Source organism: Simochromis diagramma, unplaced genomic scaffold (genome assembly GCF_900408965.1).
Source record: "Simochromis diagramma unplaced genomic scaffold, fSimDia1.1 OVJJ01000361.1, whole genome shotgun sequence".
In the NCBI taxonomy this organism is placed as follows: domain Eukaryota; kingdom Metazoa; phylum Chordata; class Actinopteri; order Cichliformes; family Cichlidae; genus Simochromis; species Simochromis diagramma.
In genome coordinates, this window is record NW_024386860.1 from 4500108 (window position 1) to 4521561 (window position 21454).

The following is a 21454-nucleotide window of genomic DNA, read 5'->3' on the forward strand; positions in this document are numbered from 1 at the left end:
AGTGTTGCCATTTCTCACAGCAGCACTGACCAACCACCTGTCTCAGAAGAATAAACAAACAACATTCATATCTCACAGTGGAGAGACTCAGCTCTGATGTAGATCGGAAGCTGTGATCTATCAGATTTTATCCGCTAATTAACTGATTTATCAAAAATTTGCTGAAATGTTTTACTATCCCACAGTTTTAAAGCGTCACACAGGATGCTTTTCTACCATCTGGTGAGTAAAAACCTGGTTAAAATCGACACATAGATTTACTCCACAGTGCTTAGGCAGTAGGCTAGCCGTTTCATGTCAGCTAACATTATTGATAAGATGTTTTAAAAATCATTACGTTTAATAGGAAAATGGGTATTTTAGACTAGTTTCTAATCATAAATAAACTTAAATCTGGGAAAAAATGTTGCTAATGTGCACAAACCCCTGAAATAAACATTCAGACTCGCTGATGGTTACGTTTTATGTTCCAGTCTTCCTTTACCCAGAGAAAACAGGGTGTTTAAGTACATTTTAAGTGGTTAAACATATTAATATTTCAGTCTATAAAAGCCTAACAGAAGCATGTTTCTGTCGACCCGTTAAAGTAATTAAATGTATGTACTTCCTCACAAGGAAAATAACCGGTGCACTGTGTGTTAGTTTTGGGGGGAGTTTATCAATTTTACATACATTTTACCAACATTTTTATGCATGTAAAACTCACATTCTGCCTCTGAGTCCATATGTATATTTAAATGTGTTAAAAAAAAAAAAAGATTGCACGGTGCAGGTGCAGCTGAGGTTAAGCATAAACATCAAGTTTAAAGTATTTGAAGCCTTGTTTATGAAAGACGCTAGCTTTGAAGATTGAGAGATCAAAGGCTACACAGATCGTAAAATGCGGGCATTCCCATCTTTGTATTTATTCAAGGTACTTTCAGACATTTTTAAAACCGTGAAAAAATATTATATGATAATCAAAGTCATTTCGATCAGTTTTTAGCTGAAAAGCAAATGAAACCGCATCTATTAAAGGGTAAAAAACTGGTAAATTGTTAATGTGCCAATCATTTTTCATACACAAATGTGTACTTTTAAAAAATAAGTACACATTTGTACATTTGTCCTAAGTACACTTAAGAATTCACTGACCTGTGCGGTGTAAAATGAAAATAAAAACAACAATGGAGTGATTTGCAAATTTTAAAACCCCCATATTTTACTCTCTGTAGAACATAGAAAACACATGAGATGTTTCGACTGAGACATTTTTAATCATGTGAAATATTAGCTCAGTTTGAATTTTTGTTAGCAACATATCTGGAAGATGCTGGGCTGGAGGGGGAGACAGGTGGAGGAACATTTTGCAACTCACTTAATTGGCAGCAGAGCAGAGTAACGTAGCTGAGCATTAAAACAGCATCTTAAATAGACAGATTCATCATTCTGGAAAAAAAATGCATCTGCAAAATTGTGGAACAATTTCAGAGTAACATTTTGATGCATGACCATTAATCAACAGCCATGAGTATCATTCACAGAGAGTTGGAGAATGGCTGCAATCACAGAATTATAAGATGTTCGTAAGGTTTGAAGAAGTCACTTGGATGAGTGATGAAACATTTCTCCCACTGAAAACATTACGTCCAGATGAATAGAATCAACTTTCTGGGATTTCAGAGTAATATTTTTCAATGAAAATTGCAAAGTCTTTGAATAATTCATCATCTACAGTATATAAAATTTAAAAGATTCAGAGAATCTGGAGAAATCTCTGTGCACAAGGTGGGAACAGGCTGGAAATTAAAACTGGATGCTTGTGATCTTCTGGCCATCAGGCGGTGCTACATGAAAAACATGTGAGTCTGCCAAAAACAAATCACTGCAGGGCTCAGAAACATTTCAGTTCAACACAGTTCAGTGTGCCAGCCACAAATTATTAAAAAACATTTATGGAGCGTCCTCTGGACTGAAGAGGAGAGGGACCATTCATATCAGTGCTCAGTTGAAAAGTCTGCATGTCTGATGGGAATGCTGCCATATGGCATATGTTGCTACCTATGGAGCAACATACACTCCCATCCAGACGAGGCTTTTTTTTCTGGGAAATCCTTGTATATTTCAGCAAGACAATGATAATGATAAGCCACATACTGCATCTATTCCAGCAGGATGACTTCATAGTAGAAGAGTTCAGGTGCTGGACTGGCCTCCCTGCAGACCAGACCTTTCACTGACTGAAAATATTTTGAATATCTTCAAACAAGAAATGTGACAAAAGCGAAAATGCCCAAATGCAACAATGACTATCAAAGGGTGTCAAAACTATGAGAATCTATTGGTATTTTTAGCTGATACTTGCTAAGTTTTACTCTAAAAATGGAGCACAACAGCGAGTGGACGGGGAGGTGAATCGCGTGTTAATGGTACAATAAACTTTTCCCAACCACAGACTGTCTTTGGTTCTTTTCTGTCACAGTTTAAAAGATTATACATTATTTATTCGTTCTTTAGCTTTTAATCTTGATTTTCATCTTCAGTAAAATAAAACATGAGTCGTCATTAATCCCCTGTGCCCATTTCAGGCTGGCAGCTACGAAAGGCATCAAGGTTCCCCGCCGGGATTTCCTGAAAGTCAACGTTAGAAGCACCTGGTAAGAAGTTATTTGAGTCACTTTCTCACATTTTTAGCTTGCTTGCATATTAAAATTAAGTTAATGCTCATCCAGCGATGACATCATAAACTACGTGCTGGAGCGGGTCGCACCACCTCGTCCAGGTCTGCCCCGACCCCGATTCTCCCTCTACCTGTCCTCCCAGCTTCAGTATGGTGTCGTTGTGGTCTACCACCGGCAGTGTGCTATTCTTCTGGGTAAGGAGGCATTTACACACTGAAGGAAGGAGAGACATAATTGATCCTGATGTTGATTCATTTGTTGTCCTTTCAGAGGAACTTCAGTCCATTGTGGGACAGCTGGTCAAACAGAGAACCTCACAGAAAATTGATATGGATGACCACAGCAGGTGAGAAATTATGCTCAGCATATTTACCTTCATGTTCAATCTCAAAGTAACAGCTCTTTCCTGGCACTGAGCTTCCCGTTGTTTTCCAGACCATCTCTGGTCCTGCCAGATGTCCTGACTCTGCTGGAGGAGACAGACGGAGCTCCTGACCCTTTATTTGGAGTGATGCAGCTGCAGGATGCCATGCCCAGCCCCAGTACACTAATACAGGTCGCAACTAAATAGTAGCAGTTAATAAGTGAAAGTTGAGCTGCAAATCATCTTATTAGTTCATAAACTAAGAGTTCTCTGGCTGTATTGATTCTTAGATGAGTTGGGAGTATCTGAGAGAAGCTTCTCCTGAGCATCCTGAACTGATCAGTCCAGCTGCTGCACTGGAAAACGGTAGGATGTGTTAAAGTCGCCGAATTGAAAAAGTGTACTAGTTTTCTTTCCTTTTTATTTATGTGTCAAGTCATACTAAAAAATGACCTTAGCAGGTCTTAAAATCATTTAAATACAGCCTCAAATGAACGACGCGTGTCACATTACATCTTGTCATAATTAATTTAACAAAAAGCCTAAATGTAGAAACATTGAGCGCAAAGGTAAGTACACAACATGATTCAGCAGCTTGTTGAACCACGTTTAGCAGCAACAGCTTGAAGAAATCACTTTCCCTGTGACTTTATCAGTCCCTCACGTTGTTGTGGAGCAATTTTGGCCAACTCCTCTTTACGAAGTAGTTCATGAAGGTTTGTGGGGATTTATTTGTGCGCAGCTCTCTCAAGGTCCCTTACTTACTTACTTACTTACTTACGTACTTACATACCTAAAACCCCTCCTAGGTATAGGCTGTTGCCAAGGGTTGGTCTTTCTTAAGGACCATTTCTGTCAGATTGAGTTCTGTATACAGATACACCAAAATAAGGAGCAGAAAGCTTTTTTTAATCACTATTGCATCTTATTTCATCTTTGGCATGAATATTGTTAATCAAATCAAGTTTATTTAGCAGCGCCTACTTATCTTCTTAATTCCTATAGAAGCAGGAACCTTTTGCACTTTAAGCAGATACACCTGCACTAGTTGTACAAATAATATCTGCTCACATTGCTTATTTTTCTGTAGAAATGTGTTCAGGGATGTGCAGCATGTGCATGTCCCTGCATGAGCTCACACTGCAAATCCAGCCAGACGTGAGGAGCAGAAAGAAAACGACAGGTCAAAGCGGAGCAGAGCAGAGTGCCTTCAAACACTTAATTTGCAGAAAGTGATGCCTCAGAGTCAGGAAGGGTTGTGCAGCTAAATTTCACTCAGCAGAGGAGAGCACTTTAATTTAAACATGATTAGTCATAGCTCTCTGGCCTCTGTGGAGTTGATGCTGAAATAGTGACTTTTATATTAATGTGTATTCACGACTCTGTTTTCGCAGGTATAACCGTGTCTCCAGAGGCCATCACTCTGAGAGAGGCGGAGCCTGTTGGTATCCCCGTTACAGAGGTAGGGGAGTAAAAAGGAAACAGATCTTCAGTGTAATATCTCTACCCATCATCTGCCTTATTTCACTGCTAGTTTGAGGGTGCAGAGCTGGTTGATGACCATCCAGATACTATTGACTTCCTGCTGGCACAAACAGATCACTTTCCAGAAGGTGTGTAGCAAAAAGCTTCTGTGATTTTGCATTTTCAAGAAAAGAAAAACGTAGAATGGGACATAACATAATCTATAATCTTTTCTAACAGGAGATTTGGAGATACCGGGAGAAAAGGTGGCAGCAGGGGAACAAGAAAAAGAGGTGGAACGGGAGGAACGAGAGGGCGACCTGGAGAAACACGGAGCAAAGGAGCTCACAGGATCCACTCTAGAGTAACTTAGAGACACTTATGTAAACAGAAAATACCACGACAGACAAACAGTGATCCACTTAGTGTGTTTTTACATGTGTCAGGTTGCAGCCCACTACTCTTTCCAGTGAGGAGGCTATTTTGTTGCCTCAGGAAGAGCCAGGCCTGCCCGCAGAGAAGCCCCCCTCAGACCAGCTCACCCCCGTCTCTGTGCCCGGCCTGCCTGCTCCGCCCTCTGCAGCAAAGGAACGTGAAAGGCGTCTAAGAAGTCTGGAGTTGGAGGTGCTGGCTTATGTGGGTTTTACTTAAATGACAGAAATATTTAATGTATTTAACAAAAACAGAAAGAGCTATAAACGGTTTTGCCCTAACAGACGAACATTAAGTATCTTTACCCTTCCCACGCACACCAATCTGTAGACCCTGTGATGCTCTCATTACTGCCAGTACTATTTAAGAAGGTCAAACATGTAAGATTATATGTGCAGCTAGCAATGATAATAAATAATGAATCAAGTTTGTCCAGATTGACATGATAGCATCACTCGGTTGCTGCAGATTTGATGGCTGCACATCCACAATGTGAATCTCCTGTTTCACCACATCCCAACGGTGCTCTGTTTGACTGAGATGTAAACCCATTGTCATGTTAAAAAAAAGGTGATTTCAGCTTTGTTATCTTGCTGGAAGCAGGATGGGCACACAGTGGTTGTAAAGTAATGGACATAGCAGCAATACTGACGTAGGCTGCGGTGTTTAGACGATGCTCAGGCTCTGAGGGGCCCAAAGCGTGCAAAGAAAATATCTTCCACATTATATCACTACTTTTCTGACCATCCCTCTTTAAACCCTATGGATGGTTTTGTGGCAAAAACACCTAAATCTCTCTCTTCTTCCTCTTTCTGATGTTGAGATTGAACTTCAGCACGTCTTTTCGTTCATTATCTGTACCTACTTACCCAAACATGCTGAAATAGCTCAGTTGGGAGAGCTTTAGACTGAAGATCCCAGGTTTCAGCAGTGGAGTGCTGTCTTTAGGCAGTCCCGACCTGGAATCATAAATGCTTCCAATTCTAAATATGCAAAGTTGCTTCCATTTGATTAGATGTTTGTGTTAATAAGAAGTTAAATGGCTGTACTTAATAAAGTGGCTTGCGTATGATACTTTGCTGAGACTATATAGAGTCCATAGTCACCAGCTGAAATCTTTGGAATCAGTTATTCAGAGATTACATTTCTAGTTTTAAAGGGAAAATTACTGTTTTGCTTTGTTTAGGTCTTGAATAGGTATAGAAATGTCTTAAAACTGAGTGTGAAGCCTCCCTGAGAGCTTTCCATTCTGGTGGAAGATTAACACCGACTGGAGGAATATTTTGTAGGCTTGCTACCCCCACCCCCTTTTGAAAAATCTCCCTAACCCTCTTTTACTAAGTCATAACATAAAAACAAGACATTAGCTACAACTTACAAATCTCTGGTCCCCTTTAGTCAATCTATTTCCCTCGCCCCCAGGATGTGGCTTCACCAGAGAAGAAGAAGAGGAAGAGGAGAAGGAGGCAGCTGATCTTCTTTGACCCGGTGACGCAGCTCTCCCAGGACGATGTGCAGCGACAGATCGACGACCCTTTGACCGAGACGAGGCGACCACTCCTCGCCCCGCTTTCCTTTCAAAGAATCCTTCCTGCTGCTGATCTCTTCAACAAGCCCTGCACCTGTCAGTATCACAGCTGCTAAAAATAGAGCAAAGCATCCTCTCGTCACCCCAGAAACATCTGTTTAAATCTCACCCCCCTTTATACCTTACTCATTAGATGGAAATCGGGTAGAGCTGTGCACTGTTGGTTTTCTAGTATGGCCATGGACTATGCTGCGAGCTCCTTTCTTTTCTAATTACAGGCTTCTAATAATCTAACTGCTAATATTTTTAATGCTGGCTCCTCTAAATTGTTGCAGTAAAAGCTTCACGTGGAACCTTGAATTCTATTTATTCCCCTCACTTCTTATATTCAGCGGCCGCTGCAGCTCTATTAATGGTGTGACTCAAGTAACCTTTTCAAAAATAAACCACGAAGCTATTTTCCCCTGCAGTCTTGCCTGAAGAGGTTCAGTTTCTATGGAGACAGAGTGCAACCATCACACCCCTCTCGGGCTCGGACCTGCAAGTTGGGGAGCGAGGCCCCGAATCCACTGATTCTGAAAGGGAGAGAGAGCGTGAGATGCTCGAGGTTCCCGAAAGAGAGGTGTGGAAAAGCGTTTTGTTACGTGGGCAGCGATTGGCAGGGATGTCTGCAAAGGCTTTTAATGCAGGAGATGGAAAAACACTCACAGTTGTTAACTCATTACTTGTGTCTTTGCGTGAAGCAGGTCCTCAGAGAAATGGCAGAAACAGAGATGCTTGATATTTCAGGTAAGATTATCAAAGATTATCACCGGTATACAAAGATGGATGTAGATTCCAGTTCTAAAAACTAAAGCTAGCAATGAAGTCATGACCAGCAGGGGGCGACACCATAAGTTGCACTATCCTGATATCTTAGTAAACACTTTCCTGAAGGGTTTAAGATCTCAAGCACTAATTACCTTGCATGCTGCTACTGTGTGCAGTGTCGTGAATTTTAAATCACTCACCCAACCCACTCACTAATCACACATGAGTTCAACACACCACAAATCACAAACATTCAGTTACACTCAGTTTTATTTAAAGCACCAGTTCACAACAACTGTCTCACAAGGTGCTTTATACTGTAAGCTACCCAACTTTGTTAAACAAATAAACAAGAAACACCCACAATAATCAAATGACCCGCTATGAGCAAGCACTTGGCAACAGTGGGAAGGAAAAACTCCCTTTTAACAGGAAGAAACCTCCTGCAGAACCAGGCTCCAAGCCATCCGCCACGGTTAGTAATTAGCAAGGGGCTGAGGCTTCAACATGACCTGAATAACTACTGAGTGTCATAAAAATAGTTACGTCCATCTTTGTATACAGTCTTTGAATTAAAGGTAGAAATTCACAACACAAAACAGAGCAGAAGCCAATTTTAGGTTTAAATTAGCAGGTGTGTGTGTGTGTGTGTGTGTGTGTGTGTGTGTGTGTGTGTGTGTGTGTGTGTGTGTGTATGTGTGTGTGTGTGTGTGTGTGTGTGTGTTTTAGCTTAACTGGATGTAACATTTTGTCCTCAGTGTGTTAGCATTGCAGATTTATTTGGCACAAGCTAAAACCTTCTGTGCATTCACATGGGGTGAGGCTGAGGTCAGAGGTCAGGTCAGGCGTGTAACACTAATGGCTTTTAAAATACGATAAGATGCATTCATTTTAATATGCATGTATACATCCAGCCCAGGGTGCACTGCCAATGGAGGGCAGTGACCAGAGAGAGGTGTCTCGGGAGATCTCCCCCTTATATCTATCCGAAGGGTAAGTAAGTATCAAAGAAGATCTCTGTGTGTGTTGATGTGCAGGTGTGTGTGTGTGAGCAATCACACTCATGTGCACCCATCATTTGGCAGGTCCACTCTCTCCAGGTCTATTTCTACACTGAGGGACATCCCAGAGGTGTCGGACGAGTTGCCTGGGAGAGTAGCCGCGGAGTCACCTCGGTAATAACCAGCAGAAAAACAGAGACGACTCTCTCTTTAGTGTCTCCCGATGTTTGAGTTCGATTTGGAGACAGGAATGTGGTTTGTTTGTTGCCAGGTTGCTGCCAGAATTGGCCGAAGGTGAAGTAGAACCTCTGCTTTTTCAGTCCCTCTTGCCGCCCGAGGTCAACCGCAAAACTGTCAGCAATGTTTTTCAGCGGCTTCTGGGTAAGCAGGCACTTTCACTTATCATCGAACTGTCATGTCACTCATGTTAAAATTGTATTAATGGTACAGCGCCAAGGCTGTGGCGGTCCCTGGCCCGTGACCTTCAGTTTATAAAGGTTGAAATAACAAACAGTGTCACTAGTGGAAGCTTTAGGAATGAACTGATGAACAAACATACTGGTGACTTGTGCACATTCATGGAAAAGTAATTTGCTTTAAAAACATGAGATCTTTTCTGTGCTTCAGTGACCGTTTATGTGTGTGTGTGTTGTGTTGGTGGGTAGCATCTTTATCTGCCAGGAAGCTGCGTGTGGAGCAGGATGAGCCTTATGGTGACATCTTCATATTTCGTGGCTCCAACTATGAAGAAATACATCTGCCTTTGTAACATGGAAGCAGCGAAGCAGCGCTGAGCCTCCTGATCGGACTCGTCCCGTCTTAAAGCCAGACTGGAAACTTCGTGTTCAACAGCATCATAAATACAAAGCGGTGTTTTGTGAGAGATCATTTCACGAGACGGGTTTAAAAAGCATTTTATCGAGCTTTCAATGCGATTAAGTGTTGTTTTTATAGTTGTTCCTTAGTGCTACCAGGTTTATGAGATTTCTGATAAATATTTTAACAATTTTTATTGTTTTATCTGCAATCAAACAGAAGTGTTGTCGTTGTTGTTCTGTGCATTCAGTTGAACTGTGCTGTGTTCTGTTGAACTGCAAAATAAATGAATTTTTGTGACCTCTGTGAGTTATTTCTGTGACGAAAGCGGGCGCCGCATGCACGCAACAAAGTATATGTAGCGTGCGGAGGAGGACGGGTGTGGAAAATCATACCGCCGGGGTTAAGGAGGTGCAAGGAGGAGAGGAAGTAAGTTGAGTGAAACTGGATCCACTCAGCCCCTGTGCCCACATCTTGATTCTCATCTGAAAACTTTCTCAGGGGGTTGTGACCAAAGTTTATTCTTAGCGTCTGTCTCAGCTCGCCCTCCTCTCTGTCCGTCTGTTCCTCACTTTTTGTGTTTGTCTGCTTCAGCTGTCGTGTTCGCTTACTTTCAGTGTTTGCCTTTTACTTTTTCTCTATTCTCCCTAAGATATTCTTTCTTCTTTTGTCACTTTCGTGGTGAAGCTTCGGCATCGTGTCTTCCTTTCACTTCTGGTTTCAGCTGACAACACTGCAGGCTATTTTTTACTTTTTCACAACTCCTCGTCCTCCAGTTTGTTCCCGTGCTGCTACTTGACTATTTATCGTGCTGACCTTGGCGCTTTTCCTCTCCACATCTCCTCATCGCCTTTTGTTCCTGCCGCTACCTCACCTTCATCTCGCCTTCACCTCCCGTGCAGCATCCCTCCATCCGCCTCTCTTCCACTCAGGCTCGTCTTTTCTCTGAGTAGATCTGCACTGCTGTGCAATGGGAAAGACAGAGCTGCATTCTCTGTTTAAGGGTTTTCTGGACTGTATTTGCCTCTGCCTTTCTGTGAGTATCTGCATTCTTTGAGCATGTTTTTGTGTCTCTTTCTAAGTCTGTGTGATTTACTTTTAACCAGCTGCACTATGTGTTGATCTCTTAAAGATCACCAGCTTTCTAACAATGAATGTGCAGATTGGTTGTGTTTATGTATGTCAGTGGCCCATGTCCTGCGCTAAGTGTCAGTTACTCACATGCTGAGCTTCTGATATTAATAACAGTCTCAGAATGTGGATGGAAATAGAGCCTCAGCTCCTCCAAAGAGAGTCATCTGGCATTTTCTTATGAGCCCCCTTTAGGGCAGGCTCAGGTCTTTGAGATCAACCTTAATGCATTAATCATGGCTGCATTAGGACAGCCTCGGCAGGAGGACGTACACAAAGCTGTGTGAGCTTCTGTAACCATGCAAGCTTGAGTGCACGGGTATGTCCAGCTGGTGACCTTTCTCCTTACAGACCCAGAGGTCAGATGTTACTCGGTGTGTTTTTAGGTGGGGTGTGACAGAAGCAGGTTGATGTTTTTTTGATCTTTTGCTCCACCTTGTCATGAATGTGGCTGACTTTGTTTGCAGAGAAGAAGCGACCGGGTTGCAAATGACAGTGAGAGGGACTCTGAAAATGGTCACCTGATCTACAAAAGTGGTGACGTCCTTGAAGACAGATGTAGGTTGCAGCACAGATGTAGGAAGAGTAAGCAGCCTCGTTACGGTGCTCCGTCATTAAGCTGATCTTTATCTGTCTTGCAGATGAGATAGTCGACACTTTAGGTGAGGGGACCTTTGGGAAAGTGGTTCAGTGTGTGGACCACAGCAGGTAGGTTTTTCATCAGAAGTTTCAAGTTGAATCAATGTGCAGTGTGTGTGGGGGGGGTATTTTTTTTTTTTAAAACAGTGTTTTAAAAACAGAGGAGGAAATCAAATTGCATTGAAGATCATTAAGAACCAGGACAAATACAGAGAAGCAGCCAAATTGGAAATCAACGTCCTGGAGAAGATCAGTGAGAAGGATCCGCACAACAAACAGTGAGTCTGTGATTGAAACGCTGTTACCCGTTTCATGTGCTTTATGTTTCACCCTCTGTTTCTCTTCCTCATCAGTAACTGCGTGCAGATGCTCAACTGGTTTAACTACTACGGCCATGTGTGCATCTCCTTTGAGCTGCTGTCTCTCAGCACATTTGACTTCTTGAAATCAAACAACTTCCTGCCGTATCCAATTAACCAGATCCGACACATGGCCCAGCAGATCTGCCACGCTGTCAGCTGTGAGTCCAATATGCATCATACAGAGTGTGCAGCACCACTTTCCCTTTTCTGCTGCACCTCTGCATCAATGCCAGGGATGAGACTAAGCAGATTAAACACGGCAAATTAGAGCAAGACGCAGGAGCAGTTTGGGCAGTGAGTGATTGATTTCATTCACGATGATTGATATCATTCAGTGATTAATTCTAGTCAATAACCGAACGCAATCATTTGCAAATCTCAGACAAGTCTGCTATTTATAATTGAGTCATATCAAATATTAATTTCATATTCAGTACAACCATTTGTTATGTAGCCATAACATGGTATCATTTGCTTGATATCATGCTGGCAAATTAACTTCAGAATGAGACAGGATGCTGTAAACCGCGGCCTACGATTCTCCAAAATAAAAGCAGAGCATGCACTCCTAAATATTTAAACATAAACAGCACAAAAGATGAGCTGCAACCACAGATTTTATAGAAGATGGGTTCATCCACTGTGACTTCACACATTGGTTTAGATTAGTTTAATGCTACTTTTTTGGTCATTGAAATGTTTTTGTTTTTCGTTTTTTGGAGACAAGAGGTATCACATTTTTAGATGCACGTGCAATGCACAGATATTGCAAACTAAACCTGAAGCTGGGCTGTACCACACAGGATGTAATAATATTAAATTTCTCTATTTAAAAGCTTTTTTAAAAACTCAAATGCCACTCGGCTCCAGCTGCATGTGTTGGGAGACCTGCCAATCAAAGCAGCAACATCCTTAACTCTAGTATCCAAGTGGATGAGTTATTACAAAAAGGTCAGCTCCATAGCGTTGTTATGAAAGTGGAAACTATCCACAGAAGCCAAAGGTTTTTTTGCACTGTAAACATGTGTTTTAACCCATGGGGTCTTGGGGATTGACTTGCTTTTGGAACTGGCCTCAAGTGGCCATTAGAGAAGCTGTAGTTTTTGGCAGCTTCACCTCGGGTTCAGTTTTCGGCCATGGAGGTTACTCCTCAGCTGGAATGCATCACACCATCAAAGAGTCCCTCTGCTTTAATTAAACCAACACTTCATCAGACAGAGTGGCTTCATTCGGGTTTCTGATATATAATCTTTGTAATATCCTATCTACTAACATTTAATTCGCTGCTGTAAATCTGTCACATCCAGCTGTCTACAATCAACCACATTTGAGGTGTCTGCTCATGATGAACTTCCTCATCTGAACTTCCCTCCCGTTTCCTCTGCAGTTCTCCATGACAACAAGCTGACTCACACTGACCTGAAGCCTGAGAACATCCTCTTCGTCAACTCGGACTACTCCCTCATATACAACGCCGAGAAGGTCAGAAATGGCTGCAGGCGTGATGGCTGAGCGCTTCAGGGGATGGTAGAAAAAGCGGGTATTAATGATGGCAGAAAAATGCAGCTTTTCATTTGGGTGCAAATTTGTTTCAGCAGAAATCAGACACCCACATGTATGCTTTTTATAATCTCATGTTTATCCAGGAAGGCTGCAGCTTGTTTGTTGACCTTTGCAGGAAAATATGTGGCAGCTCTGAGACATATAGCTGAATTTTTATTTATGGGAATCTCCACTTTTTCTTCGTTTTTCACAGCCACATAAAAACGAAAACTAAATACACCCTTACTGCTTCCTGTTAAATCAGGATGTCCAAGCTTATTAAACTTTATGACGGCACCATGGCTTGGTTTGCATCTGAACAAATCACATGGCTTCTGGACCAATGTCCTGTGAACAGACAAGACCAAAGTGGAGACACAGTGTTGCATTTAGCAAAAAAGGGAAAACAAGCTTGTTGACTTTCTTGGAATTAGTTAAATCCACCAAGCAGGGTTTTTTAAGGTTAACTGGGTTAATTGAGACGTTGTGAGACGTTGATTCAGTTAGTTGATTGAGATGTTTAATCTAATTAGTTTAATCCAAGCAAAAAAGAAGTGGGAGATTAAGGGGGTTTATCTGCTGGTGGGGCTGTGTCACGAAGGGCATCTGCTGTAAAACGCAACCAAATCAAACATGCAGAGCTACCAGCTACAGTGACCCCTTGTCCACATGGAAACAGCCGATAGTAGCGTTTTTGTTGTTGCTGTTTTTCTAATCTGATAGACTCGTTCTTGTTTTGTCCTACCGTGTTGCAGTATTGTAAAATTGTTCATAACTTTTTGTTATTTTCATCACATTAGCTCAAGCCTAATGCTCTTTATCATTTTTATCAAAGCATCATCAATAGCAGGAAAATACAAAGATTATACTTTAAATGAGCGAAGTTGGGAGGGTTTACAGTGTTTCCACCTGTCGCCCATTTAGAAGTGCAATGAAAGGCGGGTAAACGACACCACGGTGCGGCTCGTCGACTTCGGCAGCGCCACCTTTGACCACGAACACCACTCTGTCATCATCTCTACTCGTCACTACCGAGCCCCAGAGGTCATACTTGGTAAGAAATGTCATTTTAGCTCGGGGAGTATCCAGGACCTGCCCAGTCCAGTTGGTAACAAAGCTATTCCTTCTTCCACAGAGTTGGGTTGGAGTCAACCGTGTGATGTGTGGAGTATCGGCTGCATCCTGTTTGAATACTACAAAGGGTTCACACTCTTCCAGGTCACACATTCGACATAAAAGTAAGACGAACTTTGTCTTTTTATTTGTCATGGTCTTTACTTCCTCTTGTGTCCACTTACAGACTCATGACAACAAGGAGCATCTTGCTATGATAGAGAGAGTACAGGGACCGATTCCTCAGAGGATGATTCAGAGGAGCAGGTATCCCGCTCGTGCACCCTCTCATTGTCACAAACTCTGAAACACTTTGATCTGACGACTCTTCATTTTGATTCTCAGAAAGCAGAAGTATTTCCACCGTGGACATCTAGACTGGAATGAGTGCTCCAAAGCCGGACGCTACGTCAAATCCAAATGCAAGCCGTTAAGGGTGAGCCGTGGGCAGGCGGACCACAGATAAGCATTATCTGCTCGGTGCCCACCATTTGAATATAATGTCTCTCTCCTTGTTTTACAGGAATACTTGTTATCACACGGGAGAGAACACCACCATTTTTTCGATCTCCTAGAGAGGATGCTGGAGTACGAGCCCTCAAAGCGTATTTCTCTTTCCTCCGCTCTGTGCCATCCTTTCTTCCAGCCCCTCCATCATCCAGGAAGAAGTCAGGGGTGGAGGAATAGCTGTGACATGAGCAGATGACCTTTGGTAGACACTTAACCATATGTGGACCATATGGTGAGGGTGTTTGCAAGTTTATTTGTAATTTAAGCTTTAAAAATAAGAGGTTTAAGTTATTTGAGTTAAACACTGAAATGACAGCTAACAGTGAAAGAGAAAGTCTGAAAGCATCATTGTAAGCAGCTTCTCAGATAAAAGAAGTTTGAACAGTTACAGCTGATTGAGCTGGAAGAGAGAAAAGAGAAGCATCATCCTTTCAAGTAGGGAAAAAAATTTATTTAGCAGACACGTTTGTCTAAAGGTGCTGGCAATTTTTTTCTGAGCATATTATTTTTATGTTTGTTTGCTTTTCTATGTTTCTGTTAAAATTGTCTTAAAATTGTTTACAAGCTTGTTAAGTATGGAAAGACTTGACAAATGCAACCTACGTGACATTATAAAAATCCAACAGTCTCAGCCTTAATGTATCCCCCAGAACAGAAGCATTTTATTTTGAGGTAATGAGTCTCTAGATATTAATTAGAATAAATGTGATTTTTTTTAAGTGTAATTTTCTAGTTTGTAGTTTTAATTATATAAAACATTAAAAAAAATAAAATAATTATATATAACATTAAAAAAGGAAACAATTGAAAAATATAAAAGTTATTTGCTTTTACTTTTTTATGCTGTACTTTTTATATTGGAGGAAAAAAGATGAAGAAATGGCGCAGGTGCCAAACGTTAAACTACTAATGGAGAACTGACCTTAACAAGCAAATCAACTGAAGGAAATATTACATCTTAGGCTTGTGTGATCATCAGAATTATGATTAGGGTGACCAGATGCCCAACTTAAAATTTTTTTTTACAATAAATCAGACATGAGTCTAGCATGTAAAGGCCAACTAACTTAACCTGTTATGCAGTAGTCCTTATTTAACCCATGATTCATGTTCTTATATTAGCTATATCTAAAAAAAAACAACGATTTTTCTAGTTAATTATAACACACATGCACTGTGTCACTTCCTGCCATATTTCCCCATCTGTGAAATTGAAGTATAATCTTATCTAAAGAGACAAAAATTGTATTTCTCAGTATAAACTGACAAATCATTTTCTTTGTGGTAGATTCCATCAGATTAAACAAGCTGCTAACTTTTTGGTGACTTCTTGCTCTGATGGGAAAGGCTAACCTCCAGTTAAATATAATAAAAAGCCTTCCCTGCGTTCTTTAAACTCAGGGAAGGCTAAAAAAAAACAAAAAACAAAACAGAGTTTAGGAAAGTGCCGTGTAAATGTGGGACTTTGCTTCTGTATGTGGGAGATGTCATAAAACTTCTGCGGCGTCCCACAAAAAAAAGGGACATCTGGTCACCCTAGCAAAAACACTGAAGTTTGGAAACAGGTGATGTAGTAATGGTTATAACAAACACAACAGACGTTGTCTTCATGCTAATAAAAGAAACATGTTCTAAAATTGGACATTTTAAAGGGAAAAAATAAAATGTATTCAGATACGTCTCTAACATTTGGAGGACATGATGTATTTAAAAGCTGAAGATGTATGATCCTTTCGGTTTTGTGCTTGCAGTCACTTTATGACAATTTTGATGTTTTCTGTAATAAATTTTGCATAAAATAGCACCTGCAGTCATTGAATTAATTCAGTTTTTCATGTTTTTCTTGCAACCTTTCAGTTCATCACTCATACATTCACACACTACTGACTCTCAGCCCTCCTCTGGCATCTTGATTGAGTGCAGCTGAGCAGAGAGCACGGTCACTCTGCTGAGCGCGAGCGTGTACTCGCCAGTTTCCCCTCTTCAGCCTTTGCAGTGCTGAAAGCGAGTGCAGGAGGCAGGATGCATGACGCCCACTCACTGGCAGTGAATGCATATTTAGGTGTTCTACTGTCACACGGGCGCAATGTGACATCACGCGGACTTTGAACCAGGAAGCCGGAGGTTAAAGATCAGCTAGCGTCTGATCCGACTGTCCCAGACAGTTTTCACATGCACTTCCATTTGGTAATTTCTGTAGAAATTCAGGGTTCCAGTGCAATAATGCATAAAAATCACTTTAGATATGAAGATGCAGCAACACGCACGCACACACATACGCACGTACGCGCACACACACACACACACACACGCCTTATCATTTAAAATAAGAAACATGACAGATGCATCACTTCTTTATAAGATTGTGCAACATAGGGAAAGACCTTTACAAAAGCTCTACAACTCTCTTCTCTCAGAACAATGTTTTTTTCCACAAATATTCAGTTTTGCTGTTGTACTTCAAATATATTGTTAATAAATAATGCTATAAACACGACTCTCGTACCGGCTACCTTTAAAATGAGACTATTGACTGTAAAACATTTTCAGTGACTTCATTCAGCCTTCTTGAAGACTTGCTTTGCTGCGACGCCTTGAACTCTCATTTCCTGCAGAGAAGAGACGGAGAAGAAGAGGGGGAAAAAAAAACATGAGGTGAGAGGGTGTAAATGAATGTTGAGAAGCAACAAGAACATTTGGGATTCTGTCCAGAACACCCCCCTCACCAGCTCATGCTTTGACCTCATAATCCGTCTTCCACTCTTTCACATCTATTCATCAGGTCTTTTCAGCCCGCTCCCACTTTCCTCCTCCACCTCTTCATTAGTCCCTCACTGTTCCCTTTGTGTAACCTCTGAAACCGTCGCTGGTATTCCCCAGCATATTGAGTTTAGCATCGGCAACACTTTCTCTAAATTTGTGAGAGCTTTTTAGTGGGAGAATGCTGACCGTTTGAAAACGTAACCAGCAATGAAAGATAAGCTATGAGTTTTAACTGTTCTAGAACAAATGTGCCTCTGAGCTTCTGTAGCACTTGTGCATTCAGTTTGTGTGTACTCCTTTGTTAGGTGATGGACTTTCCCCTTTTAGGCACATACAAACTCCACAGACCTCTTAATAAAAACCTCTTCACACAAAGACGGTAACAGAAATGAATAACTTCTAAAACCTGCCTTATTTGAATACCCTCCCTCATTTAGCATATCAATTTCTCCATCACTTCCCTTTAAGCTTTCATTTTCCTTCTTCCCTCTTCCTTGCTTTCTCTCTGCACTGGCCTCTTCTTCCCCTCGTACATCCTTACCAAATGCAGCTTGTCGCCCTCCAGCCAGTGCGTCCAGCCTCGTCCCTCTTTCTCGCCTCGCTGTACACAAACCAGCTTGTCTCCGTCCCAATCTACTGTAGTCTGTGTAACCACAGAGATGCCGTTAGTGTGAAACATTAGCATGTAAAGTAGCTCACACAACACTCAGCCACACAAAGAGACAAGAAGCTTTATGCAAAGCTAAAACGGGGGGGGGGGGGACTAATACAGTGATGCGTGAAAGGTCATGGAGCCTTTAAAATATACTTCATTTTTTCAAAGATGTGACCAAAAACATCAGATTTTAGATATTTGTTTAAAAATTACATGAATATATTAGTTGGACCTGATAAAAAATGATCCAATATTTTTGTATCTTTGCATCTTTTGTATCATGTGACACCCTGTAGACAGCAATAACTAAAAAAAAAAAAGAACATTTAAAGACAATAGTTTGGGCTTTGACTTTCCAAAACATCTTTGATCTCCTTAACATCACTTTGGTGGAACAACTTGTGAGTTTGGGGTGATGTTTTTGTTTTACGATCCATTTCCTCCTGAGATTTAATCCACGGACAGGGGTCCTGTCACCTCCTTGAGACTTTTCTGGTGTAATTCAGAATTCATCCAGTTGTTTAAGACTAAATGCACAAAAACCGATCCAAAACATGACGCCACCATCGCCATTTCCTTTGTCCAAACACAAGACTTCTTATTTCATACTAAAAAAAAGTTCTACTTCAGCATCATCTATACATGAATTCGAGTTCAAACAGCCTTCTGGTTTCCCAGTGAGATCTTTAGCAATCTGCAGGTCGAGTTTGCGCTGCTACGATGGACTCTATCGCCGTTTAATGTTCTGCTGATGTTAGACTCAGTAACCTGAACACTGTCACTGTTGTCGAGGCAAACTCTTTAAGGATGGTTTTATAACCTCTCCAGACTGATGAGCATCAGTAAATCAATAAATCAAATCAATACAACAGAGGAACCTCCTCTGTTTGGGCCATGACACACTTCCCACTTCTGAAAACTCAAGCATTTTACAAGCAAAGTGGTAAAAGCCACAATAACACGAGTCCTGGCTGGCAAATGTGCACAAACCCCGCCTCAGGGTCACATTACATTTTAAACATTTCACCAAATGCTTTAAAAATTCCTCACCATAAGGAGGGCAATCCCGGGCACGACCAACACATGTGTGTCAGATCTGCTGTCTGGACTCTCGCCGAGGACATTTCGGGTCAACATTGGGATAAATCCTTACTAATCTAGCATTAGTTAAGTGAACACTTTGCACCAGCAAAGACAGATGATTAGCGCACCAAGTTTAGGACAGAGTTCCAGGGCTCATCAGTTAAAGTTATCCCCAAGTCAGTGTCCCAGTCTCACACAGTCAGTGGAGCACGGATTAAGGTTACTGATAAGTTCATAAATCTGGGATATGAGTCCTCTCTGTTTAGCATTCAGCTGAAGAATATCATCATAGCCCATCATTGAATGGTTACTTGGGAAGGAGCTGAATGTTTCTTATTCTGGGTTTTTAAACAACAACGAGTGATTATGGAATAATCCCAGCGGGAAGTGTACAGACTTTACTCAAGTACCTAACCTTCAAAGCAAACTTTGGAAAAAACACAACACACACCTGACAGGTACGGCCATCCACTATCCTCAGGTCCTCAGTAAATTCTTTTCCAATATTAAAATCCATGCTGAAATTCTTGAAGGTAGTGATTGTGTTGATTTTCATGGCTCCTGTCTCTGGGTCATGGATGATCTCTTTAGTGGGCTTCAACATACACACGATCTTCCTCAAAGCAACATTAACATCTGGGAGAAAAGAGGGAAAGATTGTGTAAGCCACACTTATGGGGGGATCTTTTCTACCTCAGTCACTGCAGGTGGAGTGAACACACACTTGTGAGGGTGTAAGTGGGTCAAAGGTGGTGATTTCATTACACTAATGTGCTGCTGGAAATGTAGACAGTCCACATCACTAAACCAGACACTGAAGATTATGAATCAGTCAACATATAAACAATTATTTAAAGATAAACGCATGAAAGATGAATGTTAAATTAGAGGGTTTTACCCGTTAAACATTTGATGGTAATAATACTATAAAATATGCTGCATAAAGACTGGTACCTAAACCTGTCAGGTAGGCGTCCACATTCTCCTGCTCCACCATATGATAGGTGCCGGAGTAATTAGGTTTAGTCATTTTTTCCTTAAGAAACTCCAGAAATTCCTGCTTTGCCTTGTTCTGGTTTTTCCTCCCGTCCCGTCTGGATCCCACGGATCAGCTGCCGACCCACAAGTCTGAACCAAGATTAGTGTACAACCACTTGTGCGTAAATTGTAAGCCCTGGCAAATACCTGCTCCAATCGAAACACAAATACAGATTAATCTAAAGAGATTCCATGTGAATAAATAGTAATAATTTAAACTTCACAAATCTGCTATTTTAGCTTTTTATTTCCAACTTCCAGCGCGCACAAATGTCTACAAATACTTGTGATGTTCTTTTCGCTCACTTACAGCTCGTTAAATAGCCGTGCACGAATCGCCTGTTGATCGCAGAAGTCTAATCATCACTTCTGCGGTGAACCTTTGTACAGCTGACGACGTAAGCTACGTAACTGACCGACGTAGTTGCCAGCTTTTGCGTGGTGTTCCCTGTAATTACCTCATCGTCTGTCCCGGTGTTTTATATGCGGTGTCAGCCACGATGGAAACAAATTAAATGCCGGGGCTTTCCCCCTCTTGGGTCCCCACTCTTTGTAGTGGTCAGTTGCTTTTTTGTCTCCCCCTGGGGCTAATTTTTTGTCCCTCGCCACCCCTCCCCCGGCCCCCTTCCACTTCTTTGTATATTTCATCACATCCATACTGATTGCCGAAACTATCTCCCTAACATCTCCATCCATCCTTTTTCTTTCACTTATCCAAGGTTTGTGAGTCTTTATACTGAGGTGATGATGATGATTATTATTCTCGGTGATAAATTCAAAAACTGCGGCGAACAGGTAGCCGGAAATGCATAGCAGGGATCCACAGTCCAATCACAGCAGCTGCCAGCTCCTTCGTAACCTGTAGTTACATTTCCAGTAAGCTGGTGCACGTCTGGTGACGTCGTAGGATTCGGGGGAAGGGGTTACGACATCCCTACACATAAGTATAAATCCCCGGTGACACGCACAGATCCCGTCACATGTGCACGTGGATTTTGGAGACAATTTTTAAGCTGCCAAATGTAAGCTGCTTTCAAGTGAGGGTGGAGAACTGGGACATCTGAGCTTCATGTGTTTTTCATATATCATCCCTCGACTAGAAAACGAGTAATAGCCTGTGAAAGTTAATATATGGTTTAAATAACCTGCACTACTTGCTGGATGTTCTTCTGATGTAAAACGGTCAGTTAGAGCTCCTTCTCTGAAGCGAGTATAACTCTTGCTCATTTTTAAATATATATTTAATCCAGGTGATGTAGAATGACTACATCTAGGCTCCTATATGGCGTCTGTAATCTTAAATTGGGGAATTCCACAGAAAGCCCAAATGTCCCAGTTTTCTGTTAGTACGTGAATGCTGCTTACATTTGTGGCTCTGGGTAGAAGCTGGCAGCCCGAAGACAGTCTCAAAACCCCACGTACACATGTGACGTGATCTATAAATCTCCCCGTATCAGTCTAGGTGTGTGTAAACACTCGTCTAGTCATCTAAATGAGGCTCAGTTCACCCGATGCCACATCGGCCTTTGTCACCATAAGGAGA

General features: G+C 41.6%; 3 protein-coding genes across 7 annotated transcripts; 2 read left to right on the plus strand and 1 right to left on the minus strand.

Annotated features, from left to right (window-relative positions):
* LOC120732337 (meiotic recombination protein REC8 homolog) lies at positions 1-9330 on the plus strand. Its single transcript, XM_040029857.1, has 17 exons — positions 1-222; positions 2568-2636; positions 2712-2854; positions 2931-3006; positions 3096-3216; positions 3315-3390; positions 4419-4486; positions 4559-4637; positions 4729-4852; positions 4935-5112; positions 6343-6544; positions 6919-7070; positions 7192-7237; positions 8173-8251; positions 8344-8433; positions 8531-8640; positions 8925-9330. The coding sequence occupies exons 1-17, from the start codon at positions 167-169 to the stop codon at positions 9026-9028; spliced, it is 1773 nt and encodes a 590-aa protein (XP_039885791.1). The 5' UTR covers positions 1-166; the 3' UTR covers positions 9029-9330.
* A 132-nt stretch (positions 9331-9462) lies between these two features.
* Positions 9463-16174, plus strand: clk2b (CDC-like kinase 2b). The gene is made up of 11 exons (XM_040029862.1): positions 9463-10111; positions 10674-10764; positions 10848-10914; positions 11007-11123; positions 11199-11365; positions 12595-12689; positions 13674-13803; positions 13885-13967; positions 14050-14129; positions 14208-14298; positions 14386-16174. Exons 1-11 carry the CDS (start codon positions 10046-10048, stop codon positions 14566-14568), a joined length of 1170 nt encoding a protein of 389 aa, XP_039885796.1. The 5' UTR covers positions 9463-10045; the 3' UTR covers positions 14569-16174.
* Positions 16175-16710: 536 nt separating this feature from the next.
* LOC120732343 (retinol-binding protein 1-like) lies at positions 16711-21140 on the minus strand. Of its 5 annotated transcripts, none has more exons than XM_040029864.1 (5): positions 20370-20519; positions 19828-20058; positions 19325-19509; positions 17677-17778; positions 16711-16981 (listed from the first exon to the last, which is right to left on the minus strand). In XM_040029864.1, the coding sequence occupies exons 2-5, from the start codon at positions 19901-19903 to the stop codon at positions 16928-16930; spliced, it is 417 nt and encodes a 138-aa protein (XP_039885798.1). In that variant the 5' UTR covers positions 19904-20058; positions 20370-20519; the 3' UTR covers positions 16711-16927. The 5 variants fall into 5 exon arrangements, with proteins under 5 accessions (XP_039885798.1, XP_039885801.1, XP_039885799.1 ...); XM_040029867.1 differs by lacking the exon at positions 20370-20519 and adding an exon at positions 20222-20362 and having other exon boundaries at positions 19834-20058; XM_040029865.1 differs by lacking the exon at positions 20370-20519 and adding an exon at positions 20222-20357 and having other exon boundaries at positions 19828-20001.
* Positions 21141-21454: the final 314 nt, after the last annotated feature.

Excerpts from the sequence above, each read along its gene's own strand:
- LOC120732337 (XM_040029857.1), top strand. The coding sequence starts at position 167 with ATGTTTTACTATCCCACAGTTTTAAAGCGTCACACAGGATGCTTTTCT. Across the intron at positions 5,113-6,342 it reads TAAGAAGTCTGGAGTTGGAG|GATGTGGCTTCACCAGAGAA; the intron begins GTGCTGGCTTAT and ends CCTCGCCCCCAG. Across the intron at positions 6,545-6,918 it reads CTTCAACAAGCCCTGCACCT|TCTTGCCTGAAGAGGTTCAG; the intron begins GTCAGTATCACA and ends TTTCCCCTGCAG.
- clk2b (XM_040029862.1), top strand. The coding sequence starts at position 10,046 with ATGGGAAAGACAGAGCTGCATTCTCTGTTTAAGGGTTTTCTGGACTGT. Across the intron at positions 10,915-11,006 it reads CAGTGTGTGGACCACAGCAG|AGGAGGAAATCAAATTGCAT; the intron begins GTAGGTTTTTCA and ends TTTTAAAAACAG. Across the intron at positions 13,968-14,049 it reads AAGGGTTCACACTCTTCCAG|ACTCATGACAACAAGGAGCA; the intron begins GTCACACATTCG and ends GTCCACTTACAG.
- LOC120732343 (XM_040029864.1), bottom strand. The coding sequence starts at position 19,903 with ATGACTAAACCTAATTACTCCGGCACCTATCATATGGTGGAGCAGGAG. Across the intron at positions 17,779-19,324 it reads TGGATGGCCGTACCTGTCAG|ACTACAGTAGATTGGGACGG; the intron begins GTGTGTGTTGTG and ends GTGGTTACACAG. Across the intron at positions 16,982-17,676 it reads AGGGCGACAAGCTGCATTTG|GAAATGAGAGTTCAAGGCGT; the intron begins GTAAGGATGTAC and ends TCTTCTCTGCAG.